Here is a 16,514-nt window from a genome sequence, read left to right on the forward strand (position 1 = left end):
AACCAGGACCATACAGAGTACACACCATACAGTACACACCTTATGTTCAGTGTTTCTGTCAGTAATAAATGCAGTACAACAACCTTCAGAGCGCTACAGATGGTAAGTGAAAAAGTTGTAAAGAAATACTTCTGGAGCCATGATTCACCAACTGCTGTTTTCCTCTCTGTACAACTCAGCTGAGACATTTCCGAACAAATACAAAAACAAATTCAGAGTATTATTTTTGGGAAGAATGTGTAATGACTTCATTTTTTGTACCATATCACCTCTTAAAAATGGATTGGATTTTTATTCTATTTTTATGCAAAGCATTTGCATTCTAGAGGCATTTGTGAATATTTGATGGCTTGCACTTACACCAGGAGGAGGTACCGACAGGCAGGGGATGTTGGTGCAGTGCTTCAGGCATCAACTGCTTCCATAATGTGAGCAAAATCAGTCATGTGCTCAGATTATTGTTCATTTAAAGCAACCTGAGGTTCAGAAACAACACAAATAGTTGTATTGGTTCAAACCCCAGAGATTTTGAACACACCTAAATATGTCATAAGATGTTGGTGGTTAATTAGGACAAGGTAATTCTTTTTGTGGTGTCAGGGGAAAAAATGCATGAATTTGTCCTTTGATGAAGAAAAAGTCTGCCTAACTAAAATAAATAGTACAAACACATGCTCTTACTTCTTGAGAGTTAGATGAAACGATTGCTACCACTTCACTGTGTCTCAGTTCAATATGGAGTGATTGTCAGTAGCTGGTTAGCTTTGCACAAAGACTGGTCACAAGGGGAAACATTTAGCCACTGGGGGAAGAACATGGATATATTAAGAAAACAGGAGAACTGTAAACAGCGTTGCCGCTCAGCCTTACTGCCCATTTTTTCCTTGTAGCTACTTGCGGTATTGCAGGGGGAAAAAAATCCCCTGCAGTCCAAAAAACATTTTCGAGGACATTTGACAGGACGCCTTGAACTCCAAATAAAGTAAATGGTTCACTATTTAACGTCTAGCGGCTGAGTTGGAACTTTGGGGGGGTGGGCAGAAGAAATACTCAGTAGGCCGCAAAAACGCATGGAGGAATTCTTCTCATGTGATTGAACAAGTACCATTTTTGAGTCTGGTGTCCAGTTCTTATAATACATCCATGGGAAAGAGGGTTGCAACCCAATAAACCAATAAGTGGAGTGAACGTTGTCACATGGCCTGTGGTGATGCATTGCTGATTCACTCTGACTCATTGATGAACCAAGGGGGAAACAACAACAATTTTACTAACTTATCTACTGATTCAGACCAGACCAAACCAGCTATAGATTTGAGGATGTTAGATTACCGCTCTTGTTGATTAATCTTGACGATGTGTTTCAGTGTAACAGTCTTGTGGATGATCAGAGTTTCATCCAGGCACTTTCCTTTGGAAAACTGTCTGTGTGGATTTGTCTCAAACTGTGTTCCTATATTTAACCAGGTAATTGTTGTTCTGTTGGTCAAAACGCGCACATGCTCGTGGGTAGCCACTGTGATTTATGTGATACACAAGAGTTCATTCTGAAAATACAGAGATTTGGAAACAAATAAGAGCCTCACTGAATGGTGAGGCAGTTGGTTACTTCCAGATTGCATCAGGCTGTTGACATAAGGAGCCGTTAGGTGAATCTCATCCTGAAGAAGGTAAAAGGAAACAGGAAAAGACCCAGGTGGCTTTTCTTTCACTAACATGATACTTTAGCCACTTGATAGAGTGACATTTTGTTTATAAAAGTGACATAATATTGATCTTATTTTGCCTCTTTAATTCTGTCTGTAATCCATGTCAAATACAAATTATCATCACAACATATGTGAAATAATTCTTGTGTTTCTCTTATTTTTCTAAACCAATATTTGTTGCTTGACTTACAGTCTTTTCAGAGTATTGGGTGCCGACCCCCAAAAAAATCAAAGTAAACAAACAGACATGTCAGCACTCACAAATCACTGTATATCACAACTTTAATGGTGCATAGCAGCACAGATGAAATGAAGAAAATAAAACACTGATAATGATTATCTGCCAATTCAAATAACTTCAATAAACTGGGAGCCTCATGTGATTAACAAACAGATTTAAGAAGTCTTTTGCACCTTTTTGTGATAAAAATTTCCACCTGGACTCCTTCATGTTAATTTATTCAACAGTCACAGCAGCCTTTATCTGTGTTCGGAAGTTCACTTTACTGGTCGGCAGTGAAGTTTACTTCTGTATTAATGTCATATACATAGAAGAGAGGATCCTGCAAACAAAGGGACAAGATACTGTACAATAAATCTGATTTTCTCTTAATTTGTGTGAAACATTTCTCTGCCTATGAAGAAAATGCTTGTGATGAAAACAAAACTGAAATCTACGTATATCTCAGGTCCACAAACAGCTTGGTTTTCCAGAAGGGTTGGACCTCCCATGGCTGTTGGTCGACCATGGGAAGAAAAAAGTGGGTGATTAGGACTATAATAATTAGTGTGGTAGAGAGAGAAATATCACACATATGCACTGTGGAGGCACTTTAAATTACTGTTTGGCGTATGTAATATTAAGGTCACCCAACCTTCCCTAGTGAAATAAATTCTGTCCATACAGATTACAACCCTGGCAGATTTGATAATACAGACAACTTCTGCAATTACAACAAATCACAAGAGGACCCTAAGTAACACTGGTCCCGAGAGAACAGTGTGATAAGCCGTAGAGTTGGAATATTTACATTGGTGCTGTGATCAAGGATGCTCTGACATTGAGGTTTAAGAGTTGGTAAACAGAAACCTTTTTAACAGAAAAAAATAAAATTCAAACCATCACTTTGATCCCCATTTCCGTTACTGGATTTGAACTGCAGCTGATCAGTGCATTGCTATGTGGCAGATAACTCCAGTTCCAGTTTGGTCGATATGAGTGACTGATTAATAATGAGTGAAGGTCGGGATCATGTATTTTGTTATAAGATCTCAATTATAGTTAGCTTTGATGAATCTCGTTTGCAAGCTGCGGTAATTCACTTCTGTCTCGTGTAGTCTCACCCTCTAATCCATCTCAACCCTCCCCCATCATAACCTCACATCAGTAACGGCTGAGTCAATGAAGGGAAATAGAAAATGACAGCTAAAGCCTGACTGTCTTATACTGTAGATAGCATGATCTGCTGAGTGGAAGAAATGCAGCTTCAGTTTCCTGAAGCATGAAAAATGTTAAGGCAACACATGTAGTCAAGTTGAAGAGGTTAGAAAACAGAACTCTGTTGAATCTATTGACATTTTTGGTTGGTCTGCATAGATTAGCTTTGTACACTCACTATACATGAACTGCACATTATAAACCTGTCATGTAGGCCCACAGGGTACACAAAGACAAATTCAAGCAGCTGGCAGCATCACGTAGACAATGTTACGTGACTCACAGTTTAAGCACAGCTTGGACCAGCATAAAACTCTTTTGGTTTAATCATCAGTAGAAGAGATAAACAACTGTGTTAGAAAATATCTGGTTTGATAAAAAAAGGAGAAGGTACAAGGCTGTGTACAGAAACACATTGACAAAGCAGCTAACCATGACCCTCAAGGTGCAAGAAACACCTGATCACTGAGCTTAAAATTCTGTGATGTGCAACTCTAACAGCAGGCGGAAACTAAAGATGACAATGTTGAGAAAATCTGCAGCTAAAATTCATTCACTTTTAAATTTAAATTTATTTTTCCACACTTCTGGCCAACACTCCCACTTCACAACTTAATTGATTAGATTCATGTTTTATGCCTTGTGTTTATTGATGTATTGTTTTTTAGGTATGGACTTTGTATTCCTGTCATCATAGAGCTTGTCAGCATATTGTTGTGCATATGTATAAATATGAGTTTGTTATCCATATTCACAAAGATTTTGACCTAATCCTGATATGAGTAGGATAAAATATCATAACTGATTCAGTGTTGTGGCTCGGAGTAAGTGTGCAGCCATTTCTTTTTTCATTGTGTTTGTCTTTTACCATCTTGAGACCATATTGGAAATAAATGTTTTCACTTTAACAGGTTATCCTAGGATAACTTTAAAATATAAATCATATAGTTTAATTGTTTTGTAAGTCAATTGTTCATTAATTCAACTGCTTTGTTAATATATGGAAATGTCCAATTAATTAAATGTTGTTTTATAGCTCTTCTACAATAACAAACGCAAATCTGAGAGAGGCAAAACAATATCATCATTTAAAGTTTGTTCCTTCGTTTCTTGGCATTAAAGTTACATATTCTGGGAGTTCAAGAAGTATGGTCTATTTGCATCTTCACCACAAAAGAGGTGAAAAACTTTTATCAAACAATTTCATGGATTTAAAAATGCACTGATTAAACGAGAAGTCTCAGTGCTGTAGCCTACTGCATGAGGTCACAACAGTCTACACTTGTTCATACAGTAGCTTAAAACACTTTTTACATCATGGCATGGAACGTGTTTGAACCAGGGCACACTTCCTCACTTAGTGCCATTAATTATGAAAACAATTAAAGTGCAGAAGAGGCGTGAGAACTAAAACAACTGCTGACGAATCTAGAAATGATGTAACAACTAGGCACTTCAGTTTGTCTTTACTAAAGCTCCATGATTATGCAGCATGGAGATACAGTAAAGTCTCATGAAGAAAACTGGCTGGTTTATTTTCTTACAAATGGTTTACCTGTCTTGACCCAGTGCATATTAGTTATGGAAAATTCCCTAACAGTGTTGATACATCTATTTTGATCTAACTTCTTCTGCAACAAACGTTACCTGTCATGTTTGTACTGTGAATATGAAGCTAACGCCAGCAGCCAGTTAGCTTAGCTTTAAGCCTGAAAACGTGGCAAAAACAGCTAGGCTGTCTTTGTCAAAGGTGACAAAAAAAACCTCACAGCACCTCTAAAGCTTACTAATTAACATGTTATATCTCCCTTGTTTAATTTGCACGAAAATCGAAGTGTAAAAGTGATAATTTTCTTTTTTAGGAGGTGGGGTAGGTAATTACTATTTCATAGCCAGATGCAGTAACTTCCTGGAGTGTCTGCTCATTGCCTGCAACCCTAGCATTAGTATTTCCTTCAAAACATCCTGCACCTAATAATAAAAATTAACCGTAAATGAAGTGAATTTGAATGAATAATGATTCAGATGTTTTCCTGGGGGTTGGGCTGAACAAAAAAAGGCAAGACAGAGAACTGCAGTGGGATGCTTGTGTAGGTCTATGTCTGTTGAGACACACAGCGCCGTTATTTGCTTTAAGATGTCAGCCAAGAGCATTTGATAAGCTGATACTTTATCAGCAATGTTCCTGTGAGATTTCTGTTCCCTACTGGTCAAAAATCATTTCATGCAGCTGTAAGTCTCTCCTGAGAATAGTTATCGTATCAAACAATGACGTTCTTATCAATACATCAGTGTACATCGCTGTATACAGATAAATGGCTTGTTGTCATCTTAAGCTATAATGTAAATATCATACAGTGGTAGATAAATGAGATCTCCATCTGCCTTACAAGGGCAGTATTCATATTTTTGTTGCACAAAAATTAGTGGGGATAAACAACACAGAATATTAGTAATGGTGAACTCATCTATTTAGTACACATTGTCAAGGGACAACCTTTAAAATCGACAGTGCTGTAAGAGGCTTTTACATGACTAATTTATTCTCTTCTTGATGGTTTTGCCCTCTGGAGTTAGAATAATTAATTGTTTTCATTAACAAATATTCTCCAGCGCATTCATATCCTCATATTTCAATAACTTCTCGATTGAATGAAATTACCACCCAGAATTTCCTGCTGTTTTACACTCTTCACCACCAGACACGCGGTCTTCTCACGCTGTCTTCAGCTGTGCCTGACAGCAAACAGCAAGTGTTAACAGATGATTCAGACTTGTGATAAATCTAACAGCAGAATGTTTATAGAAACTTACATTAATTTCATATTTATTAATTATAAAGAACAGTAACACTTCTTCTCTTCAATCTATTTCAGTTGCTTAAATTAATTTTGGCTACATTCATTAACATGAGAAACATCACTATACAGTGATTAATTACATAGACGGGGCTATTAAAAGTGCTCAGATTTGCATGCAGCTCTGTCTCTCTAATGTGTCCAATGTCCTACCTGACTGGGTCCTGTCATGACATTTTGCCAACCATAGCAAGACCAACATTTTCACTCAACAGATATCTTCTTTATCATATGATATGATGTATTAAGCTTGACTGCTAAATCAGCCAGGCAATACTATTATTATTATCTTATCACAGATATATAGTATTGACACATGTCAATATGTTGTGTGAAAATGGCTCAAACAAATGCCAAAGATATATTAGCAGCAATTTAGACACCGTGATGTTAATAAATAGTTTGACCACTAATGAGCACTGACAAGTTTATTTTTCAACTGTAAAATGCCTTGTTCAGCACCTCTTTGTCACATAGAGCTGCAGTGATTAATTGGTGGAATAAAATTATTCTGCAACCAGTGTTGTTTTTGACAAGCATCTTAGATTTAGTCTTAGTCTTAGTCTTTTGGACTAAAATGCTTATTAGTTTTAGTCACATTTAGTCACTTCTATATGTGATAGTTTTAGTCCAGTTTTAGTCGACGAAAACTCAAAAGGGTTTTAGTCTAGTTTTAGTCAAAAAAAAAAAGAAAAAATAAGTATAGTCTTTTAACAAATTAATTTAGGTCAATAAGTATTGGAGATTGCTGTTGGGCAGTGTCACACATAAGTTGTGAAAATAGCAGCAGATCTATAAGTTCAACACATTGTAAGCTTGCAGATCTGCTATTTTCACAAATAATAACAATAATAAAGGAATGGTTTTAGACATATAAGGTTTCCACCCAACGGCAAATTTCTGATCTAAGGATTGTGTATTAAAAATATATTAAAAAATATCCTTGTGGCGAGCCTTAAGGTGCCGCTTAAAGTTGGTCGTATTTTTTCCGCCTACTTTGTGGCCACATTTGTCACCGCCTTCCTTCACAATACACTCTGTTTTATTATCTGCTGGGTTATATTTAAAATACACCCATATGTCGTCTCTACGTTTGCGACCACCGAGCCCCTGTGTTGAAACTGCCGCCGCCATCATGGTCCATTGTCTGATGAGTAACAACAGTGTGACGTGTTGAGCACGTTGTGCGCTGCACGCCAGGTGGTGGGCGTGACCAAACAAGGATAGACTGTAGGCAGCAGCAGATACTTTTTAGGTTTTAATTGACACACACAATAAGGAGAAATGTCATGCATTTTAAACGTCTGACAGATCACCCACTAACATTTTCGTCCATTCTCGTCTCGTCAAGGAAAATTAACACACGTCTCGTCATGTTTTCGTCATCAGAAAGCTATGTTTATCTTGTCACCGTCTCGTTATCGTCATGAAAAAAAGTGGCGTCAACGAAATGATTTCGTCATCGTCATCGTTGACGAAAACAACACTGTCTGCAACTATTTCAGCAATTGAATAATGGTTTTACTCATTTTTTATGCAAAATTGCAACAAAAAAAAAAGTTGGTTGGTTCTTGAACGTGAAGATTTGAAGCTTTTCTGGGTCATACAAAATGGTAAACTGAATATCTTTAGTTTTTTAGACTGTTCCCCAGATAAAACAAGACATTTGAAGATGTCACCGTGAGCTCTAAGAGATTATAACAGGAATTTTTCACTATTTTCTGAAAGCAGACGAAACAATTAATCAATAATGAAAATAATCATAACTTGCATTCCTAGTCACTATTCACCCATGACCAAATTTAAGGGATCCTTATCAAAATGTTTATTTACATTATTTATTTTTCTAAAAGCAAAACAAACAAAATAGAACTTTGGCTGCCATTTTGTTATCTGATTTATAACCCTCACATATACAAATACACATAAGTGATGTGCATGGGTCAGCATTATCGATGTGAAACCATTATAGCTCAACTCTGTTTGTGTGAATGGTTAGCTCCCCCTTGATGAGCACATTGGCACCCTGAGTGGTAGCTCCTGCCATCAGTGTATGAATGTGTGTGAATGAGTGAATGTGACATGTAGTGTAAAAGTGCTTTGAGGGGTCAAAAAGAACAGAAAAGCACTCTTTCAGTACAGTCAATTTACAGTTTGTTCCACATATTCCACATCTGAGAAGATTATCCTTTACTTTCTTAGTTTTTCCATGTTGGACTTTTGTGCGGCTTCATCTGCAGCAGGCTAACGTACAACTGAGTCAAAATAGCTGGGGGCTGGAATAAAAATTCACAGGTTCAACTTCAACACAAGGTGGACGTGGTTTACAAAACCTTACATATCCTTCTAGTGGCTGAAATTAAAAATAGCTCTCAGGTAGTTGTTAACGTACCTTCTTACTAGACTCCACAGCTCAACTCTTGACTTAAGTTTTTAAAAAATGTATTTGTCAGAAAGTGCAATCTAAGTCGAGTCCAAAGCAATTTTTTTTCTTCCTGGAAATTGATACAAGACAAGTCTTTTTTCGACTGTCCACAGCTTAACTACATTACTTATAATGACTTCCTCATCTTAAAACACTTTATAACTATTTTTGCTGCCTTCCAGATTTGACCTGTCCTATCGTTTCAGACCATTCTCTCAGCAGTAGCCCTCAGCTGTTCCTACCATGTCCCCACTCACCTGATCGTCACTTGCCAACACACCTGCCCCTTATTCACCTAGACCAGCCACTCAGTTTATATGTGAGCCCAGTAAAACTGTGGAAAATAATATGCAACGTGCTCAACTAACGATAATAACATAAAAACTGGGTGCTGGATCCTTAAAGTGGTTAATAATGAAAAAGAAAAACTAGGACGGCACTCCAAATTTACTTTTTTAATTGATACACAGACATTTCGGGCAAGGCACCCTTCTTCTGTGTGTGCACAGGCAATTCCACGATCAACAGACTCAGGTGCAGTTAATTATAGATGTCCACACCTGGCACAACAGGTGTAACCCAAAGGGGCGTCTTGCCAGAAACGTCTATGTGGCAATTAAAAAAAGTCAATTTGGACTGCTGTCCTAGTCTTTCTTTTTCATTATTACACACTTACACTCTGCCAGATCATCTGTTGTGCCGCTATAGTTGTAAGACCCAATAAATCAACTGCTAAGAGGAGGCAACCCTAATTTAATTTTTTGTTTTGGTTAATATCCCCATCAACAGAGCAAATTAACAGGTTTACAAAATGGTCCCCTTTTACTTTTGAAAAAAAGTATGATAAAAGCATAACATGATCATGGACCAGTCCATTATGCTCCAATTATAAAAGAAAAAATGCTGCATTTTATTCCTTCACCATGGCAGCAACACTTCTGTGCTTTCTTGCACCAATATCCTACCTGCTGATTTAATGAGCTCTTGGAGTTGCCAAATGGAAGTTTGTTGCAGAAGAAGTTATATCAAAATAGATGTATCAACACTGTTAGGGAATTTTCCATAACTAATATGCACTGGGTCAAACTAGGCTTTGCGGTCATAGCAAGGCCACACCAAATATTGGTGACACTGTCTCCCCTTGAGATAGTGGTAAGCAGTGAGTCTGCTCCTTTTGGGGAAAACAGGAGGCATTCTGATAGTGTTGCTATAGCAGCCGAGGTCAGATATGTCTTTGACTGTTTTCCCTGAATGGGGTAAAGGTAACTGGAGTCAGAGGTTTGATATAGTGTTGGATGTAGGACAAAGGTCCTGAGTGAGGTCTAAGCAATGTTTTGGCTATAGACCAGTAGACTACATTCTGTATATTGTAGATGTGTTGGTCTGCCCATATTTGGGCATGGCTCAACCTTGGGCATTACGTGTGTTGTTTAAAGTCTATCCCCGGAGGAGAGAAACTTCAGAATTGAAGGGAGCATCAGAACATAACTTGTACTGATCATTCGCTCATTTCTCCTTGTACAAGTAAATAAACCTTTTCAATGCAAGACATCCTGGACTCCTGTCTACTCTCTCCATTGATGTATGGGCTGCATAATTAAAATCATTATCAAACACTGAACTCAAGTGGCTTTCTGCTGAGGAAGCCCATTTTACAAACTGAGGGGTGAATTCACTAAGAAAAGATTGTGGCCACTAATAACACTGTGAATTGTGCATCACTTGCAACTGCTATCTGCCCCAACTCAAGCTCCAATTCACAAAAGATACTGTGCTAATGATATTACAGGCAGGACAATAACAGAGAGAAAGTGAAAAATTTAAATTTCAGGCCTTGAGCTACAAGTCCTGACCAACAAGGTGCAGAGGCATTCCTCTAAACTTCAGGCAAGGAATTAAAATGTGACAGAGAGAAACTGTATTTGGGATTTAATATCCCAGTCTGTCCAAACACACATTTAGACTGCAAAAGAAGATGGCATGATTTGAAGAGGAGGACAAAAGAAAAAATATTTAATGCCTCACAAGCTTCTCAAACAGGCGGTGCAATGATCACTGGAAAGTCTGGCCGGGACACCCCTTATAAATGCGCTTCATTTACCACCAACTCTCTGAAGACGCTAATAATTTCACTCACTGTGTGCGGCTATTAGCACTAGTCTTTGTGAATAGGACAGATTTTGCAGTGCTCATTTGCATGGAAAGAGCCCAATTTTGCACAAAATGTATGTATATTACCCAATTTAAATATATGCAAATAACAAAGGAGCAGTTCAGTCCAGGGTGGATTTCACCCGTTGCAGGTGCTTTGTGTATTACAAAGATTCCTTTAGTCTAAAAAGCCATGCAATCCTTTTGTGACTTTGCCCCTGAAATTTCTATCTCTTTCTGTCAGCAGTGGAGACATTCGAGTAACCATTTAGTCTTGATAACTTGTATTGTCTTTAATATAATGCCATTACTATACCCATTCAGCCATCTTATATCCAATTAAGTGTTGTCAATCAATATTTTAGTTAAGTGAAAGAGGAATATATGAAAAACTAAATATTTTGTAAGACACAAGGGTTCCTTCTTCTAAAAATGTATCAAATGAGCCTTTTGACTGTTCTTCCTCCCGTTGGACTCAGCACTTTAAAGGAGCCGGGAGTATGTTTGAGTGTAACTTGTACTTTCTCCAAGCTGCATACCAAAGCCTGTATAACTGCATGCACAAGCATGTACACATATACTGTACAATACATGCACACACACACACACACACACACACACACACACACACACACACACACACACACACACACACACACACACACACACACACACACACACACACACACACACACACACACACACACACACACACACACACACACACACACACAGAAACACGCATCCCCTCTTCTCTGATTTCTCTTCCTTGCTCATTTATTCTACTGCTGCATTCACAGTCACTCCGGAAAATCATATCAGATAAATATCCAAATATAACTGTCCTCTGAGCATCAACAGAAACGCTGATTTACTGAGCTTCTCAGCTGATTTGACGGGTGGATTTGCTTGAAGCCATCTTGGGAACTGTCACTATCATTTGCAGCTAAATCAGCATTGTGTTAATGATTAGCAAGCCTTGTGGCCTTTCAATCAGACAACACAATAGCAATACACATCCTCAGAGGTCAAACTATCATACGCAGGCATCTCACTGTTTGCTAACATTTTAGATTTCATTTCAACAGAAAATGAATCTTCAGCTGTTTTGATAATCGAGTAATTGTTTCTGTCATTTTTCAAACAAAACGGCCAAATATTCTCTTGTTTCAGCTTCTCAAATGCAATGCTGCTATTCTTTGTCATATGTGACAGTGAATATTAAAACAGGTGCTAGACTATTGGTCAGGCAAAACAAGCAATTTGAAGACATCACCACAGGCTCTGACCAATTGTTTACAGACACAAACGATTAATCTGGAAAATAATCAACTTATTAATCAATGATGAAAATAATCATTAGTTGCAGCCCCCATGAACATATAAACTCTGCATTACCATCATCATTATTAATACTTGTATTAATACTTTAAACACTGGAGGAAATCAACTTTCATACATGAATGCAACAATATGCATGAATTAAGTGCAACAAGTATGAAGTCTTCTAACATTTTATATGGTTTCCTAAAACATTTTAAGAGGACGCTGTCTTTTCTAGAACTCCAGCTATGCACTAACATGCAGCTGATACATTTTTTCTGTGATTTTTGGTTTTGGTAGCATGAGGCAAAGAGTGCAGCAGCAGCCCTCATGATGGGCGTGTGTGAACCTGCTCTGTCCAACTAGCCAATAAATTCTCCTTGGCTGACTCTTTAATACAAGAAAGAGTTCAGCCTGTTTATGTGCTGTTGCCACGTTGATTTGTCCTGGATAACAGGCCTCCTAACTTCACCACATATTAAAGTTACAGTGGTGGAATATTTCTGTCTCATTCCTTAGTGTGCAGTTGACACCAGAGACACATTTCTCTTCACTGTCTGCAGTGAGTCAGCTGCAGTAAATGTTCCACTTTCTCATGCAGCGAGGCTCTGTGGTGAGACAGCTCGTGTTGGCCTCCAGTGCACAAAAACTAAATGTATGTACAGTTGGAGGCTGTGTGAAAACAGCAGCAGGACTCCTTAAGTGTGTAAGTCGAAGTGTTGAGCTAAAGAAAGCAAAAGTCAGAATATATAAAAACAGGAATATACTCTTTCTGCACTTGCCTCACAATGTAATATGGGAGGAAAATGTAATTTTAGAGATGTGGAAAGTGCATTAATGACTCAGGCTCTGCCCGCAGCTCACTGACTGTTGATGCCGGCGGCCACTTACAGACTCAGATTATGGGTCTATATTTGCAGCGGATGCATTCAGAGCAATTATCGGGGAAATGCAGACAATATGGCTCGCACTTAAAGTGACAGGTCATTTTGCTACCAGTTTTTTTTATGTTGCAAATGTGCACCGATATGTCTCCAGTATTAGCCCCTACAGATTCCGTTGTCAACAACAAAATGACAAGCATGAAGACTCACTGTTGGTATTCATGTGACCTCTGTCATGTCCCTGCAGTTTATGTGTGGTGCCTGGAAACAGGTTCTCAAAGTGAAATCAGTGCAAATACACAAAGCAACCAATAATGAGGCTCGCTGAGTGTGCAGGACTCATGCATGTGTACAAAAAAGGAGAAAATGTTTGATATACAGGGAGAACTTTTAAATTAAATTGCAGGACAGCTGTCCTAGTTTTACTGATATACATGGCATACAAGAACAATGAATCATACTAAAGTGCCAAATAGTCCAAGTCGTGAGATTTTGATATTGTGGACTGTTAAAACATTAGCAGTCAAAAATATGTTATAAAATTCAGTTAAGTTATAAGAGCATGGAAAAAACAATATTTGGGATTTTCTACTTAAGCTTACTGAGTTATGTTTATAATCTTAATAATTATTATAATCTATCTATAATTATTTTTTTATTTTAGGTAAAGGAATGCTTAAGCATGTCAACCTCGAAATATACCAGTGTCTCCTGCTATCTCCACAAGATTAGCTCTACTCAATATCAGATCACTAGTCAACAAATCACTGTTAGTTAATGACGTCATTATGACCTATGATCTAGATTTTTTACTTCTTAGTGAAACATGGCTGACTGAATCTAGCTGTTGTGCTATTCTCAATGAGGCAGCACCAACAAATTTTAGTTTTATGAACAAGTGCCGAACTGGTAAGAAAGGCGGGGGAGTTGCTGCCATCTTTAAATCTGTATTTCAATGCAGGGAAATTACATTAGGTGATTTTAGCTCTTTTGAATATCTCTGTTTTTTATTAAAAGGTGATCCAAAAGTTCTTTTTTTAATCAGTTATAGACCTCCAAGATACTCAGGAAAATTCATTGATGAGTTTGCTGAACTGCTGTCAGTTATCTGCACTGACTACAACTTTTTTATCATAACAGGGGATTTTAACGTTCACGTAGACAATAACATGGACAGTAATGCCAAAGAACTCTCTGACCTACTTGACACTTTTGGCCTCTTGCAACATGTGAAAGGGCCCACACACACTTGAGGCCACACTCTGGATCTGGTTATCTCTAAAGGTGTTGACATTTCTTCTGTTGATGTTAAGGACTTGGCTCTTTCTGATCATTTCTGTGTGTTCTTTGACTTACAGATCATTCCAAATGTTCAGTTAACCTCTGTGTCTGTTAGGAGAAGGTACATAAATGAGAATACCAGTGCAAAGTTTATGGAGGCTATAGCTATGTCATCAACTGTGAGTGCAGAGTCAGTAGATGAACTCCTGGATAATTTTAACTGGAAAATCTCAAATGTCATGGATGCTGTTGCACCTATTAAAACTAAAACTAAGATGACCTTGATCAGAAAGAAAACACCGTGGAGGAACACTATGATGGTAAAGGCTTTGAAAACAGAATGCAGAAAAGCAGAGCGTAAGTGGAGAAAAAGTAAACTTCAAATTCATCTTGACCTCTACAAACAAAGTCTTTGTCATTTTAACTATGAGTTACTCAAAGCTAGACAGCGACACTTTTCTGAAATTATGTACGTGTTTACTATGATTGGGTTGTATTTTGATTTCTCAAATTCCATGTTTTTTTTCAATTTTTTCTGTTGAATGTTTGTTTTATGTAAAGCACATTGAGTTGCCATTGTGTATGAAATGCGCTATATAAATAAAACTGCCTTGCCTTGCCTTAAGTGGAAAATCACCATGCATTTTTTTTTCAGCACAAACCCAGCATGAATTGATCTTTTCAGTCAGAGCAACATTAATAGTTGAAACTTGTACTTTGGGGGAAAGTCACTGGGGACACCTGAAGAAAGCTCCACCCCGCAGACGCTTATTGGTGCCAAACTGAAATGGAGACCTGCCTCCAGGAGGAATGTTTATCCAAGCTTAGCACCGAGCCTTATTGCTCGAACCAGCATGAGTAGATTTTTCTGTCTGCGTTTCACTTCTGCATTACCTCTGTGCCATTTCAAATTGAGACCTGCCCAAAACGAGCCCCCCTGCGATGACAAGAATAGCTCTTTTAAAGACACAGAGTGGAGAGAAATTAACTGTGTGTGATCAAGCGTAAAGTAACTGTACACCCGTAATGGAGGAAAGGCTTGAAGGAATTTGAGAACAAAGGATTCCAGACATTCCTAAAAGTAAGGAAGTCTAAGTCCAATTGATGATCAAGGAGCAGAGCATTAGATGTGAACAGTTCCATTAAAGAACCTAATATACTTTGATGAGGTAACATGTGATTTCAGGAAGAACAGATGAAAGGATCAGAAAAATCTCTTTGCAGGATGTCCGCACACATAATCCCACTTACTGCAGTATGGCATCTAAAGAATATACTGTGATATAACTGTATTTTAATGCAGACTTTTTCTACAGCCAGCACTAAACACTCTATTGGATTTTGGCTCTCAATAAGGATGCATAATGTTGTGTCACACAAGGAGAGTGCAGTTCAAGATATGAGTAGCTTAACATACTGTGCACTTTTATAAAAGAAGAAGCAGCTGTTTCAGTATAAACATCAGTCACATTGACTTTAATAAAGGCACAAGCATGAGTCAAGAACGAGACAAGGGTTCTTTCTCGCTCTTCATTTCACTAAGAGGAGAAATATGAGTCAGTTTACAGTGATATTATCAGGCTTAATGATATTTTTGAGTCTATAATGAGATATTCTTTCTTCTACTGTAGCCTACTTATGACTATGACTCAAATGTGTTAGGTTAGAGCATCACTGTACTAATCCTTTTCATCAGGACATGCAGCTTTTCTCTCAGTCCCTTGTCCTCTATCACACCCTCCAAGCAAGCTGATCCGTAATAGATAAAAAGAGTTCCTGTTGTATCAATTTCCACTCACTGATAATGCAAACACACCTTGATATGTGCTCAATCTTAATGTAAAGCTGTTAACCTACTAAAACTTTCTTATGCTGGAGCACTGCACATGTAGGTGCAGGTAAAGTCATGCACAGTCAAACTGATGCAGGCTTGAACTTACCTTGAATATGCTGATTGACCACATTCTCCAGGCGATCCAGCCTCTCCATGATCCGGAGTGTGTCTCCCCTTTTGTCACCCTCTAACTTTCTCTCCGGTAAAGGCATGGGGACTTTGATGTAAATATTGGCGATGTAATTAGTAACCCATCCGACATAGAGCAGGCAAACAATGTTGGTCATGCCGCTCAGGATCACGCATGTGGACACCAAAGTTTTTGTTCTCCTGGTGCAAGCCATGCCGACATCCCTCCATACAGCCTGCAGTTTCCCGTTAAACCGGACGACAGGGCGACAGCCGCCCGCAAAAACCGAGATGAATGAAGTTATCTCCAGCGATGCAAAATCCGAAGCGCTCAGCCCTAACTTCAAAAGTGCGGTGTTTATTTTGTGTGAGGGGGCGCGATGGTGAAAAGCAGGTGAATGTTATATATCTACAGGTGAAGGATCCCTCCTCCGCCCCATCGCAAACCTCCGTCGGCTCCAGTTGCATGTGAGGATCCAGGA

The 16,514-nt window shown here is 38.3% G+C and overlaps 1 protein-coding gene across 1 annotated transcript in view; it reads right to left on the reverse strand.

Annotated features, from left to right (window-relative positions):
- The window catches only part of galnt18b (UDP-N-acetyl-alpha-D-galactosamine:polypeptide N-acetylgalactosaminyltransferase 18b), a 96,746-nt gene extending 80,496 nt beyond the window's left edge, over positions 1-16,250 (reverse strand). The window contains exon 1 of the mRNA XM_062422943.1: positions 16,010-16,250. Coding sequence (XP_062278927.1) covers positions 16,010-16,247 — 238 coding nt within the window. The 5' untranslated portion in view covers positions 16,248-16,250. The remainder of the gene's footprint in view (positions 1-16,009) is intronic.
- Positions 16,251-16,514: the final 264 nt, after the last annotated feature.

Source organism: Scomber scombrus, chromosome 1, assembly GCF_963691925.1.
Source record: "Scomber scombrus chromosome 1, fScoSco1.1, whole genome shotgun sequence".
NCBI lineage: Eukaryota > Metazoa > Chordata > Actinopteri > Scombriformes > Scombridae > Scomber > Scomber scombrus.